Below are 19,395 nucleotides of genomic sequence, written 5' to 3' on the forward strand. Positions count from 1 at the left end.
GTGAGTGAGTGAGTGCGCGCGTGTGTATGTGTGTATGTAAACATATATGTGTGTTTGTGTGTGTGTGTGTGTGTGTGTGGGTGTGTATGTGTGTGTGTGTTTGTTTGTGTGTGTGTGTGCGTGTGTGTGTGTATACGCGCGCGTGTGTGCGGAAGGGCGAGGGGGGCGAGAGAGAGACAGGTAGAGAGATCGAGAAAGAGAAAGAAAGGGAGGAAGAGACAGACAGACGAACAGAGAGAGAGAGAGAAAGAGAGAGAGAGACAGAGAGAGGGAGAGAGAAAGAGAGACAGGTAGAGAGATCGTGACAGAAAAAGAAAGGGAGGGAGAGACAGACAGACGAACAGAGAGAGAAAGAGAAAGACAGAGACACGGAGAGAAAGACAGAGACACGGAGAGAGAGAGAGAGAGAGAGAGAGAGAGAGAGAGAGAGAGAGAGAGAGAGAGAGAGAGAGAGAGAGAGAGAGAGAGAGAGAGAGAGAGAGAGAGAGAGAGAGAGAGAGAGAGAGAGAGAGAGAGAGAGAGAGAGAGAGATAGCCCGCGCACACGGGCTTTTTACTCCTAAACATTCACCTTTATTGAATGAAATGAAGACCACAACGCTTTTCCACGGACTCGACAAGAAATCTAACTGTCAAATCTGACCACCAAAAAAAAGAACAGGAAAGACCCTGTTTCTCCACGTGGGGTACGAAACTCAAACACACACACACACACACAGATATCCTGAGGGCCACTGCATACCGTCACCCCTAAAATGTACTCATGGACTGAGCTGTAAGCGATTGGACTCGTCTACTTTTGTCAGTGCGGGTAGGGAGGGCTGTTCCAAGTACAAAGCGACTGTTCGGATGATCGCCCCCAATATACATGCATTGACTCGGCTGTCAGCGAAGAGATGGGTCCATTTACTTGAAAATAGGTAGAGAGGGTAGAATTGAGTTCGCCGCGAACAGTTCGCCGCGAACATAGCGTTTCCTACAACATGAAAACTGTGTGTCTCTTCGCGAACAGATCGAAACGCTCTATGCAACGCACCTCAGATGTAAGATGATGAACTGCAGGGGCGGATCAGTTCATTTTATGGGGGGGGGTTTCCAAAAGTATATTGTGAAGATATGGGTGTGAAGGCGCGAAGCGCCGAGCCGACGGCGCAAAGCGCCTAGCTTGCTAGGGGGGTCCGGGGGCATGCCCCCCCGGAAAATTTTGTAAAAAAGGATGCAAAATGGTGCAATCTGGTGCATTTTGAGGATGATCATTACCAGTTTCAGGCAGCAGATTTTGTCACTGATTAATACCCAAAAAAAACACCATTTAAAAAAAAAAATTTTGGCTGGGGGGGGGGTTTCCGGAAACCCCTGAAACCCCCCCCTCGTCCGCCCCTGAACTGTGCATGCTCATGTGACTTGAAGACATTTTGTAATTAGTTGAACATCCCAGATTTTGAACTTGACACAAGTAAAAGGTAACTGTTTAAAAAATTCCAATCAATGACAAAGGAAAAAAAAGTTACCTTTGTTCATCACTTTACACACATTTGGCAATAGATGCTTGCTGTAAGGTTATGAACTACGCCAATTAAGTAATTCTAGGAGATAAGTTTGATTTTATCAAAACTATATGAAGATCCGTGGTAAACAATTAGATTAAGGCATTTTTTTCATGACTGATTTCTAAAATAACAAAAATCGCTATCTTTTAGATCAGTGTAATTTATTTGTTGAAAAGTGATGAACTACGTCGACATTAGGCATTGCATTTGTCTATCAAAATAACAACATGCTGACGGTTTTATTTTTTTCAAATTATTGGTGAAATCATGCCAGTTATGATTATTTCTCCAGTCTTTCATTAAATTGTTTCTATAAAATGTAAGTTCATCACTTTACAAAAGATCGATACACATTTTTATTTTTTTTCACATGTAGGAATCGAATTGAAAATTGTCTCAAGATCGGAAACTACGCACAAGTACTTGCTAAACAATACAGAAAAACAAACATCGTTGCATTGTGACAAATTAACAAACTACAAACATTTATTCATAGCCACGCAGTTCATCACGCTAGATAACACAATTACAGCAAAACATTTACCTTTACGTTCTCTATTTCCTTCGTCCATGACGACTTCATTCACAATGACGCTTCACCCTTTATTGATTTCGCGCCTAAAACAATGGAATGTGACCGCTCACACCTTTCCGATAAAATATTAGTCCGATCAAAAATGTAGTTCATCACGATGCATCTTACAGCAAATTGACACATTTCACCTATGAAGCCATTTTCTGTACAAACTACAACGCAAACCATGAATTTTGATCCAGCAAATAATACTCGGGTCTAGTCTCATCAAATATTTGAGTGAACAACGGCGATTGTATTTTTTGATAACTCATTGTAGTGAACGATTCATCCGCGTGTTTCCTTACGACAATACGTGATGAACATCACTTCGTTTGTTTCCGGAAAATACTCGGCGATGCATTGACCGTTTCTGCCCGAAAGATACTCTATGATTTCATCAGCCTTTGCAGAACAGGAAAACTTCATTTTCTATGTTATGTCCTCGAACACTATCGCAATAAATTAATCTAATTAGACCCACTGTAAAATGTCACAAACAAATCGAGAAAACTCGGCCGATAGTTAGCACAAATTGCGTCACAGCGACCAAAAGAACAACATCGGCTATCGACTTGAAGTGAAAACGGAAAGGTAAACATGTCTTAGATCCAAGAAATCTCTTTCCGTTGTCCTTCTGTGGCTCTGTTCACAGAAATTAGGCCATGAATAACCCGAGTGGGGGGAAAGTGGAGTTCGACGCCATTTCTGAGCCAAGGCCATATATACCCTGTGTGTGTCACTGTAACCTTACTCACATCATCCACAGGATGAACAACCACTTCTGACTTGGTGCCCTGTCTGAACAGAAAACACAAACACATTCAATATGCTCTCTTTCACGTTTTCTTCCATGTGCCCGTCACATAAAGGTATGGATTTTGGTTATGCAATCAAGAGTCTTTTTGATCTTAGCACACAGCACAAATCCTCTAAACTTACTTTGTTCAGGTTGACATGACCCTTGCTAATCAAGAATATCATGCCAATCTCACCTACAACATCCACAACTTAGCTAAAATCGTTCTGTGAGCAGAATGATTTTCTTATGTATGTGATTTGAGAGGAGGCATTTCCCACTGTCAACAGCACACACAGTGTTAGATGTTACATTCGCATCCTAGCAGGCCATCAGGTGGAAACACCAACCCTACCTGCCTAGAGAAGCCAGGTCTTCATTTCCACAGTCAAACTCCATCAGTGGCCTCAGCCGACAGTGGACACGGATATTCCCACGTAATTCCTGGAAACAAAAAACAAGTCGCGTAAGGCGAAATTACTACATTTAGTCAAGCTGTGGAACTCACAGAACGAAACTGAACGCACTGCATTTTTTCACAATGACCGTAGTCCGCCGCTTGTGCATAACGGAGTGAAACTGACGAGCCTGTTCAGCGCGGTAGTGGTTTCGCTGTGCTGCATAAGCACACTTTTCTGCACCTCTCTTCGTTTTAACTTTCTGAGCGTGTTTTTAATCCAAACATATTATATCTATATGTTTTTGGAATCAGGAACCGACAAGGAATAAGATGAAATTGTTTTTAAATCGATTTCGGAAATTTAATTTTGATCATAATTTTTATATTTTTAATTTTCAGAGCTTGTTTTTAATCCAAATATAACATTTATATGTTTTTGGAATCAGGAAATGATGTAGAATAAGATGAAGGTAAATTTGGATTGTTTTATACCAAAAAAAAAATTATTACAATTTTCAGATTTTTAATGACCAAAGTCATTAATTAATTGTTAAGCCACCAAGCTGAAATGCAATACCGAAGTCCGGCCTTCGTCGAAGATTGCTTTACAAAAATTTCAATCAATTTGATTGAAAAATGAGGGTGTGACAGTGCCGCCTTAACTTTTACAAAAAGCCGGATATGACGTCATCAAAAGTATTTATCGAAAAAAAGAAAAAAAATGTCCGGGGATATCATTCCCAGGAACTCTCATGTCAAATTTCATAAAGATCGGTCCAGTAGTTTGGTCTGAATCGCTCTACACACACACACGCACAGACACAGACACACACACACACACATACACCACGACCCTCGTCTCGATTCCCCCTAATTTTTAAGCCACCAAGCTGAAATGCAATACCGAAGTCCGGGCTTCATCGAAGATTACTTGACCAAAATTTCAACCAATTTGGTTGAAAAATGAGGGCGTGACAGTGCCGCCTCAACTTTCACGAAAATCCGGATATGACGTCATCAAAGACATTTATCCAAAAAATGAAAAAAACGTTCGGGGATTTCATACCCAGGAACTCTCATGTCAAATTTCATAAAGATCGGTCCAGTAGTTTAGTCTGAATCGCTCTACGCACAGACACACACACACACACACACACATACACCACGACCCTCGTCTCGATTCCCCCTCTATGTTAAAACATTTAGTCAAAACTTGACTAAATGTCAAATGTAAGCGTAAAAAAAAGCACAAAGTTGACATGTGGCAAGGAGAACATGACATTGTATAAGCTGAAGCAGTGTCCATAAGATAGGAAACACGAAGCACTGTCAGAAAAGCTCAGGCCTTACGTTACATTTTGGCTTAATTGATGAAAGCAGTCAATAGAAAAAGGAGTGCTATCAAGAGATCTTCTTTTCGATCTTAGGGCGAGCACCATTACTGTCAATTCTGTCTCCAGGTGTCATAATGGCAGTTGATGCGTAGTGTTGTGGTTTGTTGGAGTGCGCCATGTGGCCCAACACATACGTCTTCAGCACTCGAGGTTTCTGTCAGGGTTACCTCACCCTTAGCTCATGGCCCAAGGACCTGCCCTGTGAGCACAAGTTTGGTCTATATTAGTCTGGCCTCTACCCTTCGACCTGTCCAGCTTGGGAAGCCCTGCCAGGAGTTTACACTCCCGCTGGCATAGCTCTTAGGGTCACCAAGACATGCAAACCACCTCACCACGTTAAGGAATGGACCATGTGGTGGCTATCAAGAGATCAAGAGCATGATATTATAAGTTATTTCTAATATGCTGACAGTTAGCAAGTGATAACAGACATGTCAAGAAAATGGATTATCAGCATGAGCCGAAGACCATATGGTACACTATACACTAGAATGGTAACAAGCACTGACCATGAGAACGTTGTGAAGCTCCTGCCGTCTCTTCTTCTCCTTGGCGTGTCGCTCCGTCATCTCGCTCAGTGACAGCTGCATCTGTCCCACCTGGTCTGCCAGCACTGCAACACGACATGACACACGTCACAACATGACACACGTCACAACATGACACACATCACAACATGACAGAGATCATGACATGACACACATCACAACATGACACACACCACAACATGACATACATCACAAGACAGAGGTCACAACATGACACACATCACAACATGACACAGGTCACAACACGACACACGTCACAACATGATACGACACACGTCACAACATGACACACATCACAACATGACAGAGATCATGACATGACACACATCACAACATGACACACACCACAACATGACATACATCACAAGACACAGGTCACAACATGACACACATCACAACATGACACAGGTCACAACACGACACACGTCACAACATGATACGACACACATCACAACATGACATACGTCAAAACACACCATATGACACATGTCACAACATGACAGATCACAACTTGACATGCGTCACAACATGACATGACACACGTCACAACATGACGGAGATCACAACTTGACATGCGTCACAACATGACATATAACGCAGGTAGCTGAATCCGTCCCACTTGGTCTGCCAGCACTGCAACATAACACAACAATATAATAATAACAAACAACTTTTCTACAGCGCGAGTCCCAGCAATTGGCTCCAAAATCAAAAATAAATTATGGGTGACAGAGTTGCCCAGTGATCTTCCTCTCGAAAGCAAACAGCACACTTGTGTTTATAGTGTCCTACCTGTGATGTTGGAGGTGTGTGACTGCATGACGTTGTCGTGGTGTTGCAGCACGTTGTTGGCACGCTGCAGACTGCGCTCCATCTGACGCGGTAATTCCAGGGCCAGGCCTCGCACACTGGATAGCTCCTTCTTCAGCGTCTGTAGCACACACACCCGTGTTATCTTATAACTACAGAGCGCTCCATCTGACCCGGTAATTCCGGGGCTAGGCCGCGCACACTCGATAGCTCCTTCTTCAGCATATGTAGCGCACACACACATACGTTCTCTTATAACTATACACAGCGCTCCATCTGACCCGGTAGTTCCAGGGCTAAGCCGCGCACACTCGATAGCTCCTTCTTCAGCGTCTGCAGCACACACACACACACGTGTTATTTTATAACTACACAGCGCTCCATCTGACCCGGTAATTTCAAGGCTAAGCCGCGCACACTGGATAGCTCCTTCTTCAGCGTCTGTAGCACACACACACACACATTGTTCTCTTATAACTACACAGCGCTCCATCTGACCCGGTAGTTCCAGGGCTAAGCCGCGCTCTGTCTTCAGCGTCTGTAGCACACACACATACACGTCAGGGGCGGACCTAGTTGTGGATAAGGGGGGGGTTCCAAATTGGAGCAGGGGTCCAGGGGCCGCTCAGGCCCCGGTGGGGTCCATGGGCAAAGCCCTGGTGGGGGGTCTGGGGGGCAAAACCCCCCAGATGCTGAAGGAATTTTATATTTTTAGGTCAATCGGAGGCCTCTCGTGGAAGATAACAAGGTAAAAAAAAAACCGGATGTGGGGTGGGGGGGGGGGGGGTTCCGGGCACCCAGGAACCCCCCCCTAGGTCCGCCCCTGCACGTTATCATATACATTGTAACTACACAGCGCTCTATCTGACGCGGTATAATTCCAGGCCAGACCTCGCACACTGGATAGGTTATGAACAGAACATGTTACTTTGTACCAATAAAAGGTCTCAAAAGGGGGAATTCTTGACTTGGATGGTCTTTAAAGGGGCGTACTTCTTTTTTTTTCCTTTTTTTTCTGCAGCATGACATTGGTAAAATAAACTTCCTTCTTCAGACTTGGCAGAACACACAAATCTACTTACAGCTACTGTAACTGTGGGTTTTTTTAATGCTGCAAAACGCTAAAAGAGTAGAATTACCTGCAACCAGTATTCTGTATGTCCAATACAATGGATTTCTTTCATTCTTTTTTTTTCCAGAAAACATTTTACCTGTAGCCAGTACTTTTTGTTTGTTTGTCTGTCAGAATTTCTCTGTGCGAGTTGTAACATATGGGTTGTTCTCTGGAGCTGGGTACCAAACTGTGACATGGGGGTCAAAAACTTAACTTACTTCTATAATTGATCAACATTGTGTTCATATGATCTGTAGGACAGTGTGAGCATAAAACTTTATAAATAAAGCTATTTCATGATTTTTTTTTGTCTGATTTTTTTTCCCCTCTCAACTTTTCTTCTTTTTTTTCTCCCTCTCTCTTTTTTCTTTCTTAGTTCTTTGCTTACTTCTTTTTTTGTTGATTTTTTTTTCCTTCTGTTTTTCTTCTCCTTTTTCTCATCTCTCTCTTCGCTTTCTTCTTTTTCTTCTCTTGTTTTTTCTCCCGACCCTTGTTCCTTGTCCCAGTTTGCTCCCAAACCGCCCCGTCCCAGTATTCACTGCCCCATCCACATCTGAATTTCGTTCCACTGCCAGGTTTGTCAAAACCAGTCAGCGACGAACTTTCGATCTATAGATTACTTCCCTTTGGTTACTTGATCTCGATCTACAGACTCACACGCCGTTATTGTCTTCAATTCACAAACAAAGCTCATGAAAGTCAAAACAAACTACAGTTTTAAACCTTGCACAACAATTAATCACTGCATCACTTAATTAATTGATACATCACTGCAAATGCATATATATATTGGAACAAATCTTACCTTTAGCACAGCAACGAGTGTTCGTATATCATCGTAACCAGATCTAGCAGACGATAAATCAAACTTCAAACCGTCTGCTAGCGGTGACGGTACGTCGCAAGTGTGCTAAAGTAGTGTCAGCCAAAAACAGTCGTGCCTTTGTGATGAGTGGGTCTGTTGTGCAAATGAAACTCGGGCTGCTGTGAAACCACACTTACGAAGTCTGACCACATTAAACTATGGTTACTATTTCAGATTGTGTTGATCTTCTGCAAACAGTACTTTCTACTGAAAATGCATGCATATTTTGGTAAGTTATAAACTGTTCATGTGCTTTTTTATGTTTCTTTCATTCTGTAGGACCGAGTTATTGCTTCATAAAACAGCATGTCACAAATTATCCGCCATTTTGGCCTCTCGATTTGACGTATTCGCCCAAATTACGAATACACAACACTTTATTTTTTAGTGCAAGTATTATTTAGTAGCTTTAACATCATCAAGCAACATTCAGACACACATAAATAAGCGTAGTAACGAACAAAACTATCAAACTTTTTATTTCAATCCAATAACCCTCTGTGGTACCTGCAACTCCAGAGAAGAACCCATATGTATTCAAAACATGGAGATAACACCTGATCTCACCTGGGAAGTTGCCTAAGTATTGCAAGGCTTGTCTAAAAGACTGAAATCCTACCTGAACTTCCCTGCGCATTTCTCCTGTGCGCGTCATGATGTGCGTCCGGTACACTGTGTGTCTGTCACTGGCATCCTCAGAGGCATTGGCCTGGTTACGGGACGCCTGGAGGTGACCTCTCAGCTGGGCCAGCTTGAGGTACAGCATGGCATTCTCCGTCTCCAGGCCGGCAACCCGCTCGTCTCGCGACTGTAAGGTGCAAGGTGAACAAAGTTGCAGGGTGAACCAAGCAGGGATGGCCAAATTTCAAAATTTTAACTTGCCAGCCAAGGGAGTAACTTCAAGCAAGTCATAGCCCGCCAGAAATTCTACTGGCCCGGTACATATCACAGTTGCTGCATCTGCAGTGTTTATGGCTTTGAAACTCGATGTTACAACCACAAGTGTTGCATTGGACCAGAATTTTCACTGGCCAGCCAGGCGAGTTGCCAGACGGTTTCTACCAGACGGTTTCTACTAGCTCGGCGGATTCTTTACTCACCCCTGGCGATCGGGCGGACGATTTGGCCATCCCTGCCAAGGGGTATAAGCTTAGACCACACATGTGTGAAGACCATACAAATTTATGTAAGTTGGTTTAAACAACATGTTTCAATTCTGTTCACATTATATATATTCATGAAATAACACATAAGTTCAAATTGTTTTTACATTTTCAAAAATGTATTTATTAAAGTGTAGGTTTCTAGTGACTCTTTTCTATATATATATCCATGAAGAAACTAAGTTTGTGCCTCAGGTTGCACAGTGGTAGTAGAACACACAGTTGTGTTTGCAATTAAGATTCATGTTAATAATAAGGGGAGCATTGGAAAAGTCTGGTCTAGCTGTGGAAGTCCTGTAAACTTAATTAATCCAAAATGTCATACATTTCACAGAATTTCTCGTAAAAAGTACATTATTTATCTCCTGGTTTTCTGTGTTCTATTTGATCTGAGGAATGCAGCAGCACATTTAAACACCTCTTAATAGCACATATATATTCAACCGGTTTCACGTCAACTATGTAGAGTGACTAGTCCCAAACTTAGCTGAGTACGTTAAAATGGGACCCACCTGCACATCAAACATCTTCCGGAACACAAATGAATCAACTACATTCAGTTTTCTCATTATTTTATGTAATCAACTACATTCAGTTTTCTCATTATTTTATGTATCACTATGAGTAGGACTCTTTTCCTTCCCTTTCACATTTTACTCAATGTAGCATTTACACTCAGTTTTGAGGTAACAGAGAGAGAGAGAGAGAGAGAGAGAGAGAGAGAGAGAGAGAGAGATAGAGAGAGAGAGATAGAGAGAGAGAGAGAGAGAGAGAGAGAGAGAGAGAGAGAGAGAGAGAATGACAAATCTTTATTTTTCGAGGGTGACAAGAATAAGCATAGATTTTTTGCATCTGGCCCTCGCCCTAAAGAGGGACTAAACTATTTTACTATAACTATGACTAGGGAAAAAAAAAAGGTTACATAAAAACATTAAAGGCACAGTAAGCCTCCTGTAAACCATCACAGATACGGTCAGGCTTTTACACACAGTACAAACACCCTTTCATTTAAACACTCACCGATTGAGAACATCCTAGGTGCCCTCCGTAAAGAGCGAACAATTTTCAAAGAATTTATTTTTGCGTGGTTTATCTTACCCCTGAGCCATTGTGAACCCGTGTGATCCAGTTTCCCTTTTTCACAATGTAGTCGTCAGTTAGTTATTTGAATGCGACTCGATGTGAGCTTATTTACAATAGCACGTTTTTATGCACGAAACAAACGGCTGTGGTTCACAAGAACTCTAGCGATGGCTTTTGACTGTTGAGAGGAACGGCGATATGCATAAACCGTCGTCTGCTACGACCCTTGCGTGACCCTGCTTCCGGGTTTTTCTTTTTTCAAACTTTCACAACTTCGAATTGTACTGATCTTGTCTTGATGAAAAAAGAATTCTTTTATGATTAAAGAATGTTTGTGTAACAAGCTGTCAATTTATTATTTAGATTTTAAAAGTTAGGTCTAGCGCAAAAACGCACCACGGTCCCAAAACATTTTGATAATCATCGATTCACGGCTATCGCCAGTTTACATCGATAGAATGAGACCCGAAGGGAAGTAACTCATGTTTGACCTGAGTTCAGGATGGGTCCAAAAAGTGTTCGAGACAATCTGCAAAATTAATTCTTTAAAAATTGTTCGCTCTTTACGTAGGGCACCTAGGATGTTCCCGTTTGGTGAGCGTTCAAATGGAAGGGTGTTTGTACTGTGTGTAAAAGCCTGACAGTATCTGTGATGGTTTACGGGAGGCTTACTGTCCGGGCGTGATTTCCGGTATCATAACAGCCGTCCAGCACCAAAACGAGGCGCCATTGTTGTAGAAGACCAAGTCCACGAAAATAAATTCTTTGAAAATTTCTCACGCTCGACAGAAAGCAGCCAGGATGTTCCCGTTCGGTGAGCGTTCAAATGGAAGTATGCTTGTACTGTATGTAGACGCTCGGGGAGCTCTGTGATGGTTTACGGGAGGCTTACTGTGCCTTTAATGGTAGAACATATAAGTTTATGTACATGAAGCACATTATGTAGAAGCATTGTAGATCATAAGGTTGTGTTCAAAACTGGGTGTAAAGCAATGAAGATAAACGCAAAGTAAGCATACTTTGCAACAATACATTAGCTCAGCAAAACAATGTATTACAGAGCCAAATCTTCGTGATTTTGTCACAATAAACCATAATTCCGATAATGAACAACTGTATACAAAGAGAACATACCAATCAAGTTTATTTGTTCATAGAGTTCATTAAATGGAAAGAATATTTGGTTCTAAGAGAATCCGTATTGGTGGATTGGCGCAGGGCGTCCGGAAGAGCGTTCCAGAGGCTGCTTCCTGAATAAACAAGACTTGATTTAAATAGGTGTATCTGTAGCGGGAGAGCCCTACTAGCTCAGAGTTGCAGGTACTCAGTGACCCCACCTTCCTTCTAGTCACCCCCACCTTTCCTGTAGATACCCCCATCCCCTCCCTTACAGCCAGCCCACAGCGATCACAGAGGATACTGAGTTTTGGAGAGAGTATAAAAGAGGCCGGCGCGCTCTGCGAGTCTCGTCAGTCAGCGCTGAATAAGTGCTTGCTCTCTTTCCCTCGTCCCTTTCTCTCTCTCTTACACGCTGCATAAGTGTGTACTCTCTATCACTTTCATCTGTCTCTGTTTCGTTGTTCGTTTTGCCTCTCAGCGTTGAATTTAAATGCTGTGTGTTCTGCTTGTTCGTTTTGTCTCTCAGCGTTGAATTTAAATGCTGTGTGTTCTGCTTGTTCGTTTTGTCTCTCAGCGTTGAATTTAAATGCTGTGTGTTCTGCTTGATCGTTGTCTCTCAGCGTTGAATTTAAATGCTGTGTGTTCTGCTTGATCGTTGTCTCTCAGCGTCGTATTTAAATGCTGAACGTTTGTATGTTCGTTCCGTCTTTCAGTGTTGAGTATACGTGTTGTTGCCGTGTCTGTCTGGTGTGTGAAACAGAGCAGGAATGATATAAGCTTACACAAGAAAAGAGCCGTAGGTGCTAGTTACTGATCGGACTGAGTTGGGGGTAAACGCTAGGTAAGTTAAGGATTGCATGGGTGGGAGCCCAAAATTGTTCCAAGACTGAACTTTTTTTAAGGCCGGGGTCCAGGGGCCGCCAAGGCCCCGGCGGGGTCCAGGGGCAGCGCCCTGGTGGGGGGTCCAGGGGGGCGAAGGCCCCCGGCCGAAAACGAATTTTATGAATTTAAAAGGGTTTCTCTGGCCTCTCCTGAGTTTAATTCTGATAAATAAGAACCTTGTTGGAGATACAAAAAGTAACAAAAACTAAAAATTTTAGGGACCTGGCAAGCATTAGAAACAACAAAAAGTGCACTATCAGTCCATTTGGCATAACACAGTATGAGATGACTATGAGGGCGCAAAAAAAAAAAAAAAAAAAAAAAAAAATTGTCAAAATTTCTCTGAGACGGAAATCCGTCTGAGACGGAGGAACTCCCACCCATGGGATTGTTTGGTGCTTTGTTTGATGGGTTTGTTTACTTGCTTTTCATGTATTATAGTGTAAATATAAAAACCTTGTAACTGTTTCCTATGAGTTATGGTGAACACCACTGTACGTACGAGAGGTGAGTGTGAACATGCGTGTGTCGGTGAAAGAACGTAAGTGTGTGAGCTTGGTTTGGTGTCATGTATTGTAACTTCTGCCTCTCCTTGACTGTTGTCCTGTAAACATGCGTTGTTAAAACTGTACGTGGCAAGTTCTAACATCCAAAACACACATCACAATATTTATGTAACACACAGTCTAGATTACTAAGAAACGCACAGGGTTTCCTCTGAATACCGAGGTCGGCTAGTATTGTAGGCACATGTATTGAACACAACGCGAGGCATAGACTAAACTGATTGTGCAACTACATTACATAGGGCTAGAGTAAAGGAAGATAAATAGTTGCTCTCCTCGGCAATCTTCAGCCTCCCCCTGAGAACAAATAATGAGGATACGGACCCTCTCTAGGGCTCCGGTTACATATATCCTAGGAAGAGGAGTGTTTAGTTTTATAAAGTGGTGAGAGAGAGAGAGAGAGAGAGAGAGAGAGAGAGAGAGAGAGAGATGATAATTTCCTTTCTTCCACAGTTCCATAGTGTGTGTGTGTGTGTGTGTGTGTGTGTGTGTGTGTGTGTGTGTGTGTGTGTGTGTGTGTGTGTGTGTGTGCATGTATTTTTGTATACCGAAGTCAACAAAAGTAGAAACTTACGCGCAGACTTTTCTCCAGAGTTTTCACCTTCTCGGCGAAAAAATTACTTCTGTCCAATCCTAGTGGCATGATTGCTGCTATGTCGTGATCTTCTGTCTGATGGTTGTATAAATCGCTAGAGAGCAGGGTATGAAATCTGATCTCTCATAGTCCCAACAAGTTCAGGCAGTCCGCCATTTTTGTGCGTCTGCACAACAAGAAAGACAACTCTATTGGAAAGTATAGCGTTACGTCCCTTGTCCGTCCCTGTCAGAACCGCCCCTGAAATCGCCGGAGCCACTCTCTCCGTCTCTCAATCTCTCCCTCTCTCTCTCTCTCTCTCTCTCTCTCTCTCTTACACACTCACACACACATAGAATATAGTAATGTTTTAAATTATTAAACAAGGGCGGATCTGGGGGGGGGGGTTACACGGGTTACGTAACCCACCCCCCCACCCACCCAAAAAAGAGGTAATTTATTGGCTCAGGATGCACCAGATAGCTCTATTTTGCTTCTTTGGATCAGGAATTTTACGCCGCTTGGAACCTTTTTAGGTTATTTGCGCTTTTTAGGTTATTTGGATAAAAAAAATTTCCGGGGGGCCATGCCCCCGGACCCCCCTAGAGGCTTAGGCGCCTTCGGCGCCGTCAACTTGTATCTTCGCAGTCATTTTGTACCCCCCCCCCCCCCCCTCCAAAGTGAATTGATCCGCCCTTGTGTTTTCCCGCACGCGAAGGAGAGCACTGACTGAGGCCGCCGGACGCCGAGGGCATCAACCACAGGCGGAAGGTATCGTTCACTGGACCAGGTTCTATGAAAGTAGTGGTCCAGTGAACGATACCTTCCGCCTGTGCATCAACTTGAACTGACAGATAATGATTATTCTGTAGCAGTGGAGTATATTGATGACATCGCGTTTTCTGGAAGAGAGCGTGAAGCGTGAATATGAACACATTCAGCCTGGCACGGTGGAATTAAGAAACTAGTGACACGGACGCCGTGAAACTGAGTTAGGTATGCAGGTGGGAGACTGGCCTGAGATCTTAAACTGACGTAGTATCACATGATTTGCACCTGCTGCTGTAAAAAAAAAAAAAAACTCGCGGGAAGTTCACAGCATGGCCGACTGAGTTAGGCCTACATCATATTCTATTGGTATGTTGTGATGCACGTGCCGACTGAGATGGCCGGTCAGTCTTCAGGCTGACCTTCATGTCAAGGACAACGACTGATCGCCACTGGGGAATTCCCGAAAGTACAGTTCCTGGCCAAAGTGGAAGATTTGAACAAACTGGATCAATTCTTTGTGGCAGTCACTATGACATCGATGCGGCTCGGAGTCAAGGTGGCACCGTGCCATCTTCAGTGCCAGTGTCGCCTGCAGACTTCAGGGACTGGTTTGCTAATTGTATAGGCCTACATGTAGACTTCTTGGACTGGTTTTTTGTCAGTATGTCTGGAGAAGTTGCTCCTCCCGGCAACAATCACAGGAAAAGAAAGGTAGCTCAAGCTACGGTCCCATTTTTCCCCATCACATCGGCCCCAGTCATCTGTGCCTTTTCACTCAAATCACACGTAGGCCTAATTCAGGTTCAGAACCAGCTCAGCCAGTAGGATGAGAGTGTCTGAGGGCCCTGGTTTATGGATGCTGCGCCGTTTGTTCGGGAAATGTTCAAGTGAAGCCTTTCAGTCCACCGAGTAAGTGGTGCAGGTGCGCAGTGAAGAACTGATCACACGAACTTATTGTAGGGGAAGGGCTCCTAATATGGACCACTTTTTGTTTCATGCTGATAACTAGCTTGTTTTCTTGCGAAGAAGTTTCATTTTGTGTTTGGTAGTCCTTCTCTCTTATGTTAACCGTTAGGCCTAATTAGAGTGAAATAGCTTTGATAGACATTCAGCAAAAATTAAATAAAGAAAAAATCACAAATGGTCCATATTAGGAGCCTGGGCGCCTAATATGGACCAGTGAAGCGACCTTCACGAATCACTGTAAAAAGCCCCCTATACTTCAAAATAACATGATACAACTTAGTGTACAAGTCAGACTTATTCAAATATGCTTTAGATTTATCTGTTTCGGGTTGATGAGAGCATTATTTGAAGCACACCAGGAAACTAAAGAAGCTTATCAAAAACAAAGTGAAAATAAGTGAAATTATCAACTTCCACGAAAAGAAGACTTTTTGTTATTTTTTTTTAAGTCTCGAGGGCTGGTTATAGGTTATTTCCAGCAGGCTTCTTAATGAATTAATGAACATAGCCTTTAGCTTTTATTTTCTTCGATTTGTTAAAGGTGGTCCATATTAGGGGACTCGCACATACTTTGAGATTTTGCTATTATTTTTTGTTTGCAGTAGAAACTCGGGGTCAACACTGCTAAAATGTAACAAATGCGGTCTAAGCTGTCATATATAGCAATTTTTGTGTGATAAAAGCTTTGGCTGTGGACAGAAACGAGTCCGTTTTGGGCGGCAAATTTAGAGTGAACGCTGCCAAAAGTGAAAAAAAGAGAAAAAGCCTCACGGTTTTGAGATTTGTGTTTCTGCAACTGTTTTGACATGTGCAAGTTATCCAGAGAGGGTGAATACAGCGAATAAAACTTTTTTGAGCGCTCCAGCGCCGCTAGTTTGTCAGAACAGGTGCCGGTCCATACTAGGAGCCCTTCCCCTATATCAAGGCGCCGGTGTCACATGTTAAAATGAAAACTTTGCCTGAAAAATCCTTCTCATTGCGGTCAATGCGCATGCGCTAACATGGGGAGATTAATCAGGTCGTGAACAACCTAACCCTAACCCTTACCCTAACCCTAATCCTAACCCTAACCTAACCTCACCCCCCCCCCCCACCCCTAACCCTAACCGGCATGGTTCGTTCGGTCAAACAGGGACGTAGGACGCGGTACGGCGATCGCCGTACCAAATTTTAGACTTGGTTTTTTTTTTAAAGTAATCCGATGATCACAGTCATCCTCATAAATCAGTCAGGGGTAATAACTAGAACAAAAGCAGATGTGAGAAGAAACAGTGAGTTCACAAACACATCCACATTACGTCGATCAATGGACCTGGGAAGAAAATTGGCTTTATTTCCCCTCGCCGTACCAAATGTTGTGGGTCTGCTACGTCCCTGTCAAAGACAAAGGGTCGCATTTTTCCAAGATTGGCGCATGCGCATTGATCGCAATGAGAAGGATTGTTCAGCAGAGGTTTCAGTTCGTGACACCGGCTAAGTAGCCGTACTTACTTAAGTAGAGTACTCCTTTATCCTTACTGTAGTATTACTACTATTATTCAGGTAGTGAATAATAGTAGTAATACTAGACTACGGAAAGGATAAAGAAGTAGGATATTTCGATCGACCGGCGCTTTGACACAAGCTCATTAATTTTAATGTGTGAAGAATCTAGAACGTGACGAGCGATCAGCACGTGAGCTTGGCTTCCATTGTTACGCCATTTGTTATCAACGTCATCATATTTGTCTTGCGATGACGCCGTTCATGACGTCAGCCGTGTATGGCAATGCTGACGGACAGAAATTCTTTTATTTCTGGCTTTCAAAAGATTGTGATATTCTGAAACAGTAGCAGCGGACCAAAGTAAATTTCATTCCTTCAGCTTCAGAAATTTCGAAGGTGGGTAAGACACAAGGTGGGTAAGTTGCAAGGCTATCCATGCTGCGCAAAATCATCTGCAACCACAGGCGGAAGGTATCGTTCACTGGACCAACACTCTCATAATAATACTAGTAGTCTTATTAAGATAGTGTTGGTCCGGTGAACGATACCTTCTGCCTGTGCTGCAACCAGGCTCTTGTCAAAAAGAACAAAATCATCCCTGCACCTGCCAGACAAGGCGGAGTCATTCCCAACTCCTCCTTGAACGCAATACAGAAAGTTTTTCTTCCTTCCCAATACCGGACTGGAACAACCTGCAAGAAAGAACAGTCACTGTGGCAGCCGACACCCGTGAATTGTTCACGAAATGGGTGGCACAAACTTTCAAAGACAAACCCCCAGTTAGGTAGAGTTAGGCTTAGGTTTTATTTTGTTTTGTTGTTGTTTTATTTGGTTATGTTGTTGTTTTGTTATTCTTACTTCAAACACTTTTCTTTTCTTTTTGCTTTTGGGCTCGGCTAAGAACTAGAGCTGGTCGAGCTCGCCTCCGGGCAAAAAGCAAAACGTAGTAAGCTTAGCCTGCTGTTAAAACCCACATAGACTAGGTGCATAAATTAATTCTTATTCAGTTTTCATCTCAACTATCTATAGGTCTTTTCTCTTTCTATCACCTGTTATTATGACGTCAAATCCCCAAGGCGACAGAATAATCCATACGACGATTGTGGCCGCCTAACGGATCAAGATGAAGACACTGTGATACTTTTCCAGTCTGCAACGTCTTGCTTGCAATCGTCCATAAACGGTGTCAGTCTGTCAGTCTGTCTGTCTTTTGTCTGTCTGTTTGTCTGCCCCCCTCTCAAAACACACACACACACACACGTGCACGCGCGCGCATACACACACACACACATCCACACACACACACACACATACACACACACACAGACACACAGGCACACACACACACACACACGCACGCACGCAGGCAAGCACCCAAACACACGCACGCACGCACATACACACACTCTCTCTCTCTTTCTCTCTTTCTCTCGCTCTCTCTCTCTCTTTCTCTCGCTCTCGCTCTCTCTCTCAGTCTCTCTCTCTCTTTCTCTCTCTCTCTCGCTCGCTCTCTCTCTCTTTCTTTCGCTACTCTCTCTCTCTCTCTCTCTCTCTCTCTCTCTCTCTCTCTCTCTCTCTCTCTCTCTCTCTCTCTCTCTCTCTCTCTCTCTCTCTCTCTCTCTCTCTCTCTCTCTCTCTCTCTCTCTGAGCCATCTAATCTATCGCCTTTAGAAATATTGGATACGAGTCACGATATATTAGCAATATTTTCTCGATTTATGGCAAAGTGCCATACGCACAAAAACCGACAGGCAAATAGGGACGGTTTTGAAGGTGACATACAATTAAAACATGCGGACTTAAACTTGGCCAAAACATTATTGCAACAAATTTCAAACCCAAATTAAAGCAATAATCCCCGTGTCATTTCATTAAAACTGTATATGCCAGTTAAGACCGTTCACTTAACCTCCAGGATCACCTTTTGGATTAAATAATTCTTGTACAGGGATCACGTGACTGCCGCTCAAGTAGGGGTGCCCTCAAAATCGACCAGACAAAAACGGAAGAGCGGAATGAAAAATTGACAAGAAATCACAATAGGCAAAACTTTGCAACTTTGACATACGAGAAGAAAGTCAAACCAATTATCTACCCTGAATAGATTGTTTTGTTTTGCTACCTTGCGTATTTCGCGTGCTATGCTATTCCTACTGATGCAGGTGTCGATCGCAAGAGCGGTCAAAAACGGGACTTTTTGCGTAATGTTTTTAGGGGTATCATGACAAAATAGTCTGCACTTTAGCAATGATTTGGTGGATTGCTTTGAAACTTTCAGAATATTTTACCAAAATACTAGAGATACTTCGAGCGAAATTATGGATTGTTACAGGTGTTTGTTAAAATGTTATGCAATTTTTCGAAAGAAGTTTTTAATCTCGTCATAGGATTGTTCCCTTGGGTCCAAAAAATTCATGACTTTGCATGTCTTTAGAAAAATGATTGATACACACACTGCTAAAGTTTTATGTGCGTGTAAGCACTGACGCAAATTTGCTGGGCCTGTAAACACGCTACATATTTAAGCGATGATTCTGGTGCCACAGCGATGCCCAGCCAAGCGTGACCGTAGCGATAACAGCTATAAGCGCGAAACAGCGTGAACATTCCATTTTTACACCCCCGGTATAGGGGTGTGTATAGGTTTCACTCGATGTGTTTGTTTGTGTGTTTGTTTGTGTTCGCATATAGATCTCAAGAATGAACGGACCGATCGTCACCAAACTTGGTGAA

At 43.0% G+C, this 19,395-nt stretch overlaps 2 protein-coding genes across 2 annotated transcripts in view; one reads left to right on the top strand and one right to left on the bottom strand.

Annotated features, from left to right (window-relative positions):
• LOC138961921 (kinesin-like protein KIF25) overlaps nucleotides 1–13,618 on the bottom strand; it is a 27,656-nt gene extending 14,038 nt beyond the window's left edge. Inside the window, exons 1-6 of the mRNA XM_070333592.1 lie at nucleotides 13,441–13,618; nucleotides 8,673–8,861; nucleotides 6,057–6,195; nucleotides 5,226–5,329; nucleotides 3,278–3,366; nucleotides 2,882–2,924 (exon numbers count right to left, since the gene is read on the bottom strand). Of these exons, the coding sequence (XP_070189693.1) occupies nucleotides 2,882–2,924; nucleotides 3,278–3,366; nucleotides 5,226–5,329; nucleotides 6,057–6,195; nucleotides 8,673–8,861; nucleotides 13,441–13,509 (633 nt within the window). The 5' untranslated portion in view covers nucleotides 13,510–13,618. The remainder of the gene's footprint in view (nucleotides 1–2,881; nucleotides 2,925–3,277; nucleotides 3,367–5,225; nucleotides 5,330–6,056; nucleotides 6,196–8,672; nucleotides 8,862–13,440) is intronic.
• Nucleotides 13,619–16,933: 3,315 nt separating this feature from the next.
• LOC138961925 (dynein axonemal heavy chain 1-like) overlaps nucleotides 16,934–19,395 on the top strand; it is a 158,284-nt gene continuing 155,822 nt past the window's right edge. The window contains exon 1 of the mRNA XM_070333604.1: nucleotides 16,934–17,058. The gene's annotated coding sequence lies outside the window, so the exon portion shown is untranslated. The remainder of the gene's footprint in view (nucleotides 17,059–19,395) is intronic.

Source organism: Littorina saxatilis, linkage group LG3 (genome assembly GCF_037325665.1).
Source record: "Littorina saxatilis isolate snail1 linkage group LG3, US_GU_Lsax_2.0, whole genome shotgun sequence".
NCBI classification, from domain to species: domain Eukaryota; kingdom Metazoa; phylum Mollusca; class Gastropoda; order Littorinimorpha; family Littorinidae; genus Littorina; species Littorina saxatilis.